The sequence below is a fragment of the Leucoraja erinacea genome, chromosome 3 (genome assembly GCF_028641065.1).
Source record: "Leucoraja erinacea ecotype New England chromosome 3, Leri_hhj_1, whole genome shotgun sequence".
Lineage (NCBI taxonomy): Eukaryota > Metazoa > Chordata > Chondrichthyes > Rajiformes > Rajidae > Leucoraja > Leucoraja erinaceus.
The window spans coordinates 79,070,414-79,082,832 of record NC_073379.1 but is presented as its reverse complement, the minus strand read 5'-3'; the positions used below and the strand labels follow the sequence as shown (position 1 = coordinate 79,082,832).

General features: G+C 46.1%; 1 protein-coding gene across 4 annotated transcripts in view; it reads left to right on the top strand.

Moving 5' to 3' along the window:
• Positions 1 to 1,169: 1,169 nt before the first annotated feature.
• The window catches only part of vps13a (vacuolar protein sorting 13 homolog A), a 329,586-nt gene continuing 318,336 nt past the window's right edge, over positions 1,170 to 12,419 (top strand). For all 4 annotated transcript variants that reach the window (XM_055633035.1, XM_055633034.1, XM_055633037.1 and 1 more), the window contains exon 1: positions 1,170 to 1,573. In XM_055633035.1, coding sequence (XP_055489010.1) covers positions 1,474 to 1,573 — 100 coding nt within the window. In that variant the 5' untranslated portion in view covers positions 1,170 to 1,473. The remainder of the gene's footprint in view (positions 1,574 to 12,419) is intronic.

Below are 12,419 nucleotides of genomic sequence, written 5' to 3'. Positions count from 1 at the left end.
CTGGCCTCAACTACCCTCTGTGGCAGACAGTTCCAGAGATTCACCACTCTCTGTGTGAAAAAAGTTCTCCTCATCTCGGTTTTAAAGGATTTCCCCCTTATCCTTAAGCTGTGAACCCTTGTCCTGGACTTCCCCAACATCGGGAACAATCTTCCTGCATCTAGCCTGTCCAACCCCTTAAGACCTTTCGTGAAATCACCCTATTGAATGGCGGTGCTGGCTCGAAGGGCCGAATGGCCTACTCCTGCAGTGGACTGATGGCGGACTGCGGGGGTGATGCGCCGTTGTGTATGGCTGCTCCTCCTGCAGTCCGTCCTTTCTCCCTTTTTTATTTTTATTTTTAGTCCTGTCCGTGGGAAATTTTAATTGGAAGTCTTCTTTTATGTGGTGGGTGGGGGGGGGGGAAGGGGGAAACTGTTTTAATCCCAGTCCTACCTGGTCGGAGATGCGGTTTTCTTCCGAACCGCTTCTTCGTCCTCTCTGTGCGGCCTACCATCGAGCTGGAGCAGCGCTGGAGCGACGATTTCCTGCCGGGACTACAGCTTCGCCGGCGGTGCAGATGCTGGGACACCAACACCAACACGGAGCGGGCGATGCCTTACCGGGTCGCCTTCGGGTAAGCTCCGGGGCACTGGGAACGCCGACTGCAACATCGCTGAGCTGCGGCTGCAGAGCGTCCAGCCGCGGGCGGGCGGCACTGGATTTCAACACCGCGGGGCCTGGTGTCCGAGTTCGCCAGTGTCAGAGATCCGGCCGGCGCGGCCTGAGAACTTTGGACATTGCAGTCTTCAGGGAGGAAGCGGCCGCTTCAGTACAGGCCGCTGAAGAATGTTCACCCGACGCTGATGATCCAGCTTCGCGGCAGAGGGCCTGAGAACATCGAGTTGGCTGAGGAGGCCACATATAGACCCCGACCTCGGGTGGACTATGAGGGGAGAACTGGATATTTTTAGTGTCTTCCCTCACAGTGATTTCTGCTGTGGGGGGACGTTTCATGTTGATTTCTATAGTGTACTGTTCTGTGTCTTTTTTCTTTTTTCTCTTTTTTGTTTTGTATGGATTTATTGACATTTGATCTGTTCAATTAATTTAATCAATCTCTGTAAAGCATCTTTGGTTCAAATACTGGTTTTGTTGAAAAGTGCTATATAAATAAAGATTATTATTATTATTATTACTACCTGCGTCGCCAGGTATCGCCACACAACAACTGACAGAAGGAGCTCGCGCGCTAAAAGGGAGCGGCTTCAAAATGCGTCAATCGTGCACGCGCACGTGCGTTAGCCCTTCGAAGCCCACGGCTGGGGCTCGCAGATTTGCCGTTGGCGTTGACGTAGGTGGCGCGCGGGTGTGACGCTGGGTGGTCGGTTTGGTTGAATAATTTGGTCTCAACGCGCATCGCCTTCTCGCGCGCGCCCGGGATGGGCGGTGGCGGCGGCTCGAGTGACGGCCTAGGATGGTGATCGGGGAAAAATGGTGTTCGAGTCTGTAGTGGTGGACGTTTTGAACCGTTTTTTGGGAGATTATGTTGTGAACTTAGATCCCTCGCAGTTGCAGTTAGGAATCTGGGGAGGTAAGGTTGTGTTTTTTTTTAATGCGTTATGTATGTCAGTTGATTTGGTCTGGGAGGTTACCTGCGATAATGGATCCGGGGTGGGAGTGACCCACCGGGGTTCTGCAGTAAAATTCACCACGCCAAGCGATTTTGTTTCTTTTCAAACGATTGGTTTGCCATTACAAGTTCTCTCCAGTTTACTAGCCCCAATCTTTGCACACCTCTTATAAGTGAACGGGCTACACACGAGACATGCGGATTGGATTTGCCGGCTGCTGCGGGGCTGCAGGCATCTGCTGCGCTGTGTAGTTGGTAACTCGGTTCGCGGCCGCTGTCAGACTTGTAAACTGTTCGGGTTACCAAGATTTCTTCGGAGCGGAATATTGCCATAACCTGGGGACGACCTATAATCAATTTTGAGAAGTGTACATTATCTTCTATTAATGGCTTTTCAAATATTTAATCCTTTATTTTTCAAATTTCTCAGTAGCTGTTTATGCAAATGATATTCCAACATCACACAGCGTTATATTTAGATTATCGCTATTATAAGTAATACAGGATTAAAAATAAATGTTTTATACGCGCTGTCTTTAGATGGGTATATAATAATTTAATAGAACTGACTGAGTAAAGTATCCTTTAATGTGTCCCCCCGTAGATTATGTAGCAACCTTTACGATATTTTTTATTCCCGTTGCATGTGCATCCCAGGCAGATACCTGTCATTTTCTTAAATGTACGATACTCGATTCCTTAAAAACGAAAGTGAAAATCAGCTCGCGATAAAAAATAATTTCAGAAAGCCAAGTTACCATAAACATCTTTCATTTAACAAAAAGCTACTAAGTTCAAATGATGAATTGTGGAAAAACTGGTTCACGTAGTGATTCGATTTTTCGTTGGTGTTATGTAGTTTACCATATCCCATGTTTCAGTTATTATTTATTTTGAGTATCTTTTGTGGTATTATGCTGATATAATACCACAAATGATACACTCAATTATTTTGTTTTGATTTGCCTTGTAACTTTTGCATCTAATTGAAAACAAACATTTTTTTTGTTTTGATTAGAGTCAGCAACTTAACTAAACACATGTATTTCATTAAGCAGGATGTTCTCCATTGATTCTTGATGCTTTATCTGGAGCATAGTCATATAGCCCAGAAACAGACCCATTGGCCCAACTTGCCCAAGTTGACCAAGGTACTCTATTTAAGAAAGTCCCATTTGCCTGCATTTGGCACATATCCCTCTAAACTTTACCCTTCCATGGATCTGTCCAGATGTCTTTTAAATTCTGGGAATGGTACTCTACACCAGATCAAATAGCAATAGCGAAATTTGCGAAGGAACATACTATTTTAAAGTGCTCTAATTATGCAGTTAAATTTGGAAAATAATTAGGCTTTAATCTGCTTTAAAAGGGCATCAATAATAGGGAAAAATAATTAAGCTTTAAACCTGCTTTAAAAGGGCATCGATAATACCGGTGCCCAAGAAGAGCAAGGTGACGTGCCACAATGACTATCGACCAGTGGCACTAACGTCTTTGGTGATGAAGTGCTTTGAGAGGCTGATCATGGCGCAAATCAACTCGTGTCTCGACAAAAACCTGGACAAAAACGGTAGGCGGCGCGACTCTCGTCAGCAGCGGCCTCTGCAGCCCGTCTGCGTTTTTATTATTTTTTGTCTATGTTTTTATGTAGTTTTTGTTATTTTTTGTTGGGGTATGTGTGTGGGGGTGGGGTGGGAGGGAGGGGGTAACTTTTAAATCTCTCCCTGCACGGGAGACCCGACCATTTCCTTGTCGGGTCTCTGTTGTCGTTGGGGCTGCAACGAGGAGCGGCCTCCAACAGGAAGACCGGGGGCTCTGGTGCCGACTACTCACCTCACCGTCGCGGAGCTGGCCGAGTCCTGAGCGGGTGGAGCGGTGGTGGAGCGCTGCTGCGGCCCGACCTCCGAAGATTCGGAGGCTGCAACTGCGGGTCTGGTGGACGGCGGCACCGGGAGCCCGCGGGTCCCTGGAGAGAGACCGCTTTTCAGGGCTCCCGCAACGGCGACTTCTCCCGCCCGAGTTGCGGGGTTGAAGAGCTCCTGGAGCGGGGCCTTACAGCACCGCCCCGCGCGGCTTGGAATGGCTGCGGGACTCTGCGAGCGCACGCCGGGGGCTCTAACATCAAGAACCCGGTGTGCGACCTTGCATCACCCGGCGTGGCTTTAATGGCCGCGGGACAATCGCCATCGCCAGCCGGGGCTTTGACTTTGACTCTGACATCGGGGAGGGGGGGGGGGGAGTGCAGTGGAGAGATACGTTTTTTTGGCCTTCCTTCACAGCAATGTGATGGATGTTTGTATTATGTATGTTTGTAATGTATGGCTGCAGAAATTCTGGAACCTCAAGGGGTCCAAATGACAAATAAATTGAATCTTGAATCTTGAATCTCTTGAATCTTGACCCACTGTAGTTCGCTTACCGCCACAACAGATCAACGGTGGATGCAATCTCGCTGGCTCTCCACTCTGCTCTGGACCACTTGGACAACAAAAACTCATATGTCAGGCTGTTATTCATTGACTACAGCTCGGCATTTAATACAATCATCCCCTCCAAGCTGGTTATCAAGCTCTCAGAACTGGGTCTCTGTGCATCCCTCTGTAATTGGATCCTCGACTTCCTCATTCACAGACCACAGTCTGTTCGTATTGGTGGAAATGTGTCAGCCTCGATAACAATCAGCACGGGAGCACCTCAAGGCTGCGTGCTCAGCCCCCTGCTGTACTCACTCTATACTCATGACTGCGTAGCCGGTCATAGTGCAAACTCCATCATCAAGTTCGCTGACTGCACCACTGTTGTGGGACGTATCACTGATGGAGATGACTCAGAGTATAGAAGTGAGATCGACCGACTGACCAAATGGTGCCAGCACAATAACCTGGCTCTCAACACCAGCAAAACCAAGGAACTGATTGTGGACTTTCGAAGGGGTAGGATGGGGACCCACAGTCCCGTTTATATCAACAGGTCGATGGTGGAAAGGGTCAAGAGCTTCAAATTCCTGGGCGTGCATATTTCCGAAGATCTCTCCTGGTCCCAGAACACCGATGTAATTATAAAGAAAGCACATCAGTGCCTCTACTTCCTGAGAAGATTACGGAGAGTCGGTATGTCGAGGAGGACTCTCTCGAACCTCTATAGGTGCACAGTAGAGAGCATGCTGACCATTTGCATCGTGGCTTGGTTCGGCAACTTGTGCGCCCAGGAGCGGAAAAGACTGCAAAAAGTTGTAAACACTGCCCAGTCCATCATCGGCTCCCTACCATTGAGGGGATCTACCATAGTCGCTGCCTTAAAGCTGGCAGCATCATCAAGGACGCACACCATCCTGGCCACACACTCATCTCTCCGCTGCCTTCAGGTAGAAGGTACAGGAGCCTGAAATCTGCAACATCCAGGTTCAGGAACAGCTTCTTCCCCACAGCCATCAGACTATTAAACTCAACTCAACACATGACAATATACTCTCTTGAATCTTGAAGAAAATGTACGGCTCGAAGACCTTGATAATCGTGTATATTATATGTAATGGTGCAGCTGCACTCTATCTTTCTCTTTGCTTTACCTTTTGTACTTGAGTTTGGCTTCATTATATTCATGTATACTAACATGTGATTTGATAGACTAGTAAGCAAAACAAAACTTTTAATTGTACCTCGGTACATACAGTGCCAACTATAATGTTTGGGACAAAGACCCATCGTTTATTTATTTGCCTCTGTACACAATTTGAGATTTGTAAAAAAAAAAAATCACATGTGGTTAAAGTGCACATTGTCAGATTTTATTAAAGGGTATTTTTATACATTTTGGTTTTTTATACATCAAGCAGTGAAGAAAGCGAATGGCGTGTTGGCCTTCATAACAAGAGCAGTTGGGTATAGGAGCAAAGAGTTCCTTCTGCAGTTGTACAGGTCCCTAGTGAGATCACACTTGGAGTATTGTATGCTCTGGAATTTAGAAGGATGAGGGGGATCTTATTGAAACATATAAGATTATTAAGGGTTTGGACATGCTAGAGGCAAGAAACATGTTCCTGATATCGGGGCCACAGATAAAGAAAAAGCGAACAAAGCGCTGGCTGTATAAACTGTATAAATTCTTATCTTTATTCATAATTTATGTGTAAAAATATATTTAATCTGAGGAACTGGGGTGCCAGGCAACGGGAGAGCGGGATGTAACGGCGAAAGAGAGGGGGCAGATGGGAGTGAGAGACTGGATCGGCGGAGAGACATTCTCTGCAGTCGAGCTGCTGCGTGTGTACAGACCTGCGTTTCATCCGTAGTCAGGATTGAACCCAGGTCAACGGCGCTGCAAGCACTGTTGAATTGCTACCGTCCCCGTCTCCTCCCGAGTGTCCCATCCCTGTCCGGGGTGACCCTGGACTGACGGGACACTGGCCCGTTGCAGTGGTGGCCTCAGGCTTACACCCAACGGCGAGTAGAAGCACTAACTCCAGCTCAGCTCTACCGATCCCGCCGGGTTAACCGATAGCCCTGGACTGATGGGACACTGGCCCGGAGCAGTGGCGGCCGCAGGCTTACAGCCAGTGTGGAGAGTGACCAGTCATCAATGGAGATACACACAAAAAGCTGCAATAACTCAGCGGGTCAGGTAACATCTCTGGAGAAGGGTCTCAACCCGAAACGTCACCTATTCCTTTTTTTCAAAGATGCTGCCTGTCCCGCTTAGTTACTGCAGCATTTTGTGTGTATCCCCATTGGTGCTCGGCTTTCGTTAACCGACAGCCACTGGATAAGGCCATAGCTGCAGCTGACAGTCCCTGGCCCATCGGGGAACAGTTTCCTCGGATGTTGGAGCAGAGTTGAGCTGGAGTTAGTGCTTCTTTTCCACGCTGGCTGTAAGCCTGGGGCCGCCACTGCTCCGGGCCAGTGTCCTGTCAGTCCAGGACTGTCGGTTAACCCGGCGGGACAGGCAGAGTTCAGATGGAGTTAGCACTTCTCCGTGCTGGCTGTAAGCTTGCACTGCTCTAGGCCAATGTCCCGTCAGTCCAGGGTCATCCCGGAAATCTCCGGCCACCCCTGGACAGGGATGGGACACTCGGGAAGGGACGGTCCAGCAGCAATTCAACAGCGTTTGCAGCGCCGGACACCCGTGTTCGATCCTGACTACGATGAAACGTAGGTCTGTATACATGCAGCAGCTCAGCTGCCGAGAATGTTTATCTTGAGTGACCTGGGCATGCACAGTTGAAATACCGAACTCGCTTATTCTGAAGTGTATAGACACATCCAATCTGCTCAAGTTCAAACAAATGCCTCATTGGCTGGCGGTTCATTCTACAGCAATATAATGATCCCAAACATACTCCTAAAGCAACAAAGGAGTTTTTCAAAGCTTAAAAAATAGTAAATTCTTGAGTGGCCTGCTCAATTACCCGATTTTTATGCTTTTTATATGGTGGAGATAAAACTGAAGGGGACTAGCTTCCAAAACAAGCATGCTGCAATGCAGGCCTGGCAGACCATGTTTTGCATATATCAGAGCTAAAGGTAGCAGCAATACAGTCCTGGCAGAGCATCACCAGAGAAGACACCCAGCAACTGGTGATGTCCATGAACTGCAGAGTTCAATCAGTCATTGTATGCAAAGGATCTGCAACAAAATACTAAACATGACTACTTTACATGACATTGCTGTGTCCCAAACATTATGGTTCCCTGAAATGGGGAGACTATGTATAAACACTGCTGTAATTTCTACATGGTGAAACCAAAATGTATAAAAATTGCCTCAGTTAAAATCTGACAATGTGTACTTTAATCATGTTTTATTTTTCTATTACAAATGTCAAATTGTGGAGTACAGAGGCAAATAAATAAATGATGGGTCTTTGGCCCAAACATTATGAACAACATATTCTGACCCTGACCATTTATGACATTATGATTATGCTTTTCAGTGATTTAAAAGAGTTATCGGCTCTACTGCCCACTTTCATATCCATTGTCAAATCCATCCGGATAACTTTGCAACATAGTGTAATTGACATTTATGAAGTGACCAATCACTAAGATATGCAGCGTAAAATGTATATCTGGACTTTTCTTTAAAATCTTTCCCAGCTACATTTTGGGGAAAATAAACCTTTATACATGATCACGAGATAACTGCATCAAAATCATTTCACAAGATTAGTCCTTTGCCATGCTTGCAGTATTGTATTATTTGGGTATTTGTGGTAGAGGCTTTTGGGTCATGACTGAATCCATTCCTACATTACATCAATAAGGGAAAAATACTGAGATCATAAGAAATTGAACATGAACAGTAGCTTGTTCCACCATTCAATGAAAGTATTACTGATCTTTTACCTCCATGCCACTCCCCTTCACTGATCCAATGTTACTTGATCTCATGTTTCTATGATTTCTTATGAAGTGCTTTGGGATGTCCTGAGATTGTACGTCTGAAAAATAAAGGAAAGTTGTTTTCCTTATTATTTCTTTAATTTAGTTTGGTTGCTGACCAATGCAAATTGTATACATTTATTATCTGGTTTCTGCTTGCCAATAAATCCACATGTATGCGAAATTGCATTAAGTTGATCAAGAGTTATTGTGGAATGATCTTAAAAAAAAGCCACTAGCTTTTATTTACATTTATTCATCAACAGAAAATGATCAAAAAAACTATCACAATATCCAATTGCTCCTAAAATGTTTGGCACTTTCACCTTCATTAACCTACCAAGAAAATTAATCCAGATGTGAAGTCCCATGGGATAAAATTGATATTGTTATAGTTTGTAATCGTATAGTTTTGGGAATATGAATGTGGTTTGTTTCTCATATGCATGAGGAGCTGCAGGTGGAAGTAGCTAACTTTGGAAATTGAGCAGTTAGTGCAAAAATATTTCCAGCAACCCTACATTGTCATTTAATTTGGCGATTTAATGTTTTTGCTGTTCATCTCTCGAGTTCAGCATGTAATCACCTCTTTAGCTTGAAATCCTGGTGTGGCCTAACAAGTACAAATTATATTATCCAACTTGCTTTCTGCCATTTATGCTGTACAGTACAATATTCTACTATATTACTCCTTTGGTGTTTTGAAGTCCATAGAAAAATAGGTACAGGAGTAGGCCATTCGGTCCTGCAAGCCAGCACCGCTGTTCAATATGATCATGGCTGATCATCTAAAATCATTATCCTGTTCCTGTTTTTTTTCCCCATTTCCCTTGATTCTTTTAGCCCTAAGAGCTAAATCTAATTCTCTTGAAATCATCGAGTGAATTGGCCTCCACTGCCTTCTGTGGCAGAGAATTCCACAGATTTACACCTCTCTCAGTGAAGAAGTTTTTCCTCATCTCAGTCCTAAATGCCCTACCGCTTATTCTTAAACTGTGACCCCTGGTTCTGGTCTCCCGCAACATCGGGAACATTTTTCCTGCATCTAGCCTGTCCAATCCTTTAAGAACATTATATGTCTATGAGATCTCCTTTCATCCTTCTAAATTCTAGTAATTACAAGCCCAGTGGACCCATTCTTTCATCATATGTCAGTCCCGTCATCCTGGGAATTAACCAGGTGAACCTACGCTGCACTCCCTCAATAGCAATAATGTCAAATTAGGAGACCAAAATTGCACACAATACTCCAGGTGCGGTCTCACTAGTGCCCTGTACCACTGCAGTCCGACCTCCTTGCTCCTAAACTCAAATCCTCTCGCAATGAAGGCCAACGTGCCATTTGCTTTCTTCACTGCCTGCTGTACTTGCATGCTTACTTTCAGTGACTGATGTACAAGCGCACCCAGGTCTCGTTGCACCTCCCCTCGTCGTAATCTGACACCATTCAGATAATAATCTGCCTTCCTGTTCTTGCCACCAAAGTGGATAACCTCACATGCATCCACATTATATTGCATCTGCCATGCATCTGCCCACTCACCCAACCTATCCAAGTCACCCTGCACCCTCATAGTATCCTCATTGCAGCTCACACTGCTACCCAACTTTGTGTCATCCACAGACTAGGAGATGTCAAATTTAATTCCATCGTCTAAATCGTTAATATGTATTGTAAATAACTAGTCACTGCCTGCCATTCTGAAAAGGATCTGTTAATTCATACTCTTTGTTTTCTGTCTGCCAACCAGTTCTCTATCCATATCAATACCTTTGCACACTAATCTCTTGTGTGTGACCTTGTCAAAGGCTTTTTGAAAGTCCAGATACACCACATCCACTGGTTCTCCCTTATCCATTCTACTTGTTACATCCTCAAAAAAATCCAGAAGATTAGTTGAGCATGATTTACCCTCCATAAATCCATGCTGACTTTGACCGATCCTGTCACTGCTTTCCAAATGCACTGCTGTAACATCTTTAATAATCACTCGAGCACCTTCCCCACTACTGATGTGAGGCTAACTGGTCTATAATGCCCCGTTTTCTCTCTCCATCCTTTCCTAAAAAGTAGAGTTGGCTACCCTCCAGTCCACAGGAACTGATCCAGATTCGAGAGAACATTGGAAAATGATCACCAATATCTTCTGCCTGACCGAAACATGGCTGACCTCGCTGATTCCGGATCAGGTAATCTGCCCAACCGAGTCCTTCGCTGTCCACCGTGCTGACAGAACAGAAGAATTTGGGAAATCCAAGGGTGGAGGAGTCACACCAGTTGTTATTGGCTTCATGACCAATAACAACTGGTGCTACCCTGGAAATATCAAGATGCTTTCCCGTTCCTGTTCACCGGACCTGGAGCATCTGACTATCTCATGCCGCCCATTCTACGTTCCCTGGGAGTTCGGCTCAGTGATCATCACAGTCGTCTACATTCCACCGCTTGCAGACATCGACATGGCACTGTCGGCCCTACACGATGTGCTATGTCAACATCAAACAAGAACCCGGATGCGGCTATGGTAGTGGCTGGAGATTTTATTAAATCTAATCTCAAGATGGTCATGCCGAACTTCTACCAACACATCATGTGTGCTCCCAGGCGGGAAAGAACATTGGACCACTGCTAGACGTCTTTCCGGAAGGGCTACAAGGCCGTTTCACTCCCTCCCTCAGGAAAATCTGGCCTTGCTGCCATTTTCCTGCTGCCGGAGTATAAACAGAGGATAGTTCGTGAAGCGGCAGTAACGAGGGACGTAAAGCAGTGGTCCGACCAGTCAGAGGCCATGCTGCTAGATGCACTGACAGATGTCGACTGGACTATGTTCCAAGCAAGTTCCAGTGATGTCAGTGAGTTCGCGGAAGCGGTCACGGACTTCATCGCAACAATAGCCGATGACATCGTCCCCACGGTAAGGGTTAGCAACTTACCGAATCAAAAACCCTGGGTGGACCAACTACCGGAGCAGCCCCCCCCCTCAACCGGAAGTGCTGGCACCTCCCAAGCTGATGACCTGAACTCCTACGCTCGTTTCGAGAAGGGCAACATCACCCCAGGTTTGCCTGGTAACGACAACACTGCCAGCGTGCTGGCTAACGAAGCTGAAGGGAGGTCCATCACTGGGGACGTGCATACATTCTCATTGTCCGAGCACGACGTGAGGAGGGCTCTGACACGGGTGAACATGAGGAAAGCTGTAGGCCCAGATGGCATCTTGTGCTATGCAGCTAGCTCCGGTGCTCACTACAATATTCAATCTCTCCCTGGACAAGTCCGTGGGCCCTGCCTGCTTCAAAAGATCCATCATTGTACCTGTACCAAAAAATGCCTCCACAGCTTGTCTGAATGACTACCGTCCGGTGGCCCTCACCTCGGTAATCATGAAATGCTTTGAGAGGCTGGTCAAGAAACACATCTGCGCCTTCCTCCCTCGCAACATGGACCCACTACAATTCGCATACCATCCGAACAGATCCACGAACGATGTTCTCCCAGGTTCTGCACACCGCTCTCTCTCACCTTGACAGCCAGAAGGAGGGCTATGTGAGGATGCTGTTCATAGACTTCAGCATCGTGTTGAAGGCTGAAGTCTCCATGATCTTTCTTTCATGCTCTTTTTCCTCCCCTCATAGTTAATCCCTTTGTCCTCCTCTGTTGAGTTCTAAATTTCTCCCAGTCCTCCGGTTTGCTGCTTCCTCTGGCCAGTTTATATGCCTTTTCCTTGGATTTAACACTCCTTGATTTCCCTCGTTAGCCACAGTTGAGCTGCCTTCCCCATTTTATTTTTTCACCAGACAGGGATGAACAATTTTTGGAGTTCATACATGCGGTCTTTAAATCTTTGCCATTGCATCTCCACCGTCAACCCTTTAAGTATAATTTGCCAGTCTATACTAGCCAATTCCCGTCTCATACCATCAAAATCTCCTTTCTTTAAGTTCAGGACCCTAGTCTCTGAATTAACCGTGTCACTTTCCATCCTAATGCAGAATTCCACCATATTATGGTCACCGTTGCCCAAGGGGCTTTGCACAATAAGATTGCTAACTAATCCTTCCTCATTACACAATACCCAGTCTGGGATGGCCTGTCCTCTAGTCTGTTCTTCTTCATATTTGTATAAAAAACCCCATCCCATATACATTCCAGGAAATCCTCCTCAGCACTGTTACCAATTTGGTTGGCCAAATGTATGTAGATAAAAGTCCCCCATGACAACTGCTGTACCTTTAACTTCTCCTTAACTTCTCACTTGATCCTATCCCCAACCTCCCTACTGCTGCTTGGTGGTCTCTATACAACAATTGTTTTCTGCCCTTGGGTATTTCGCAGTTCTATCCATACCGATTTTATAGCATCCAAGCTAATGTCTCTCCTTGCTATTGCATTAATCTCTTTAACCAGCATTGCCACCCCACCCCCT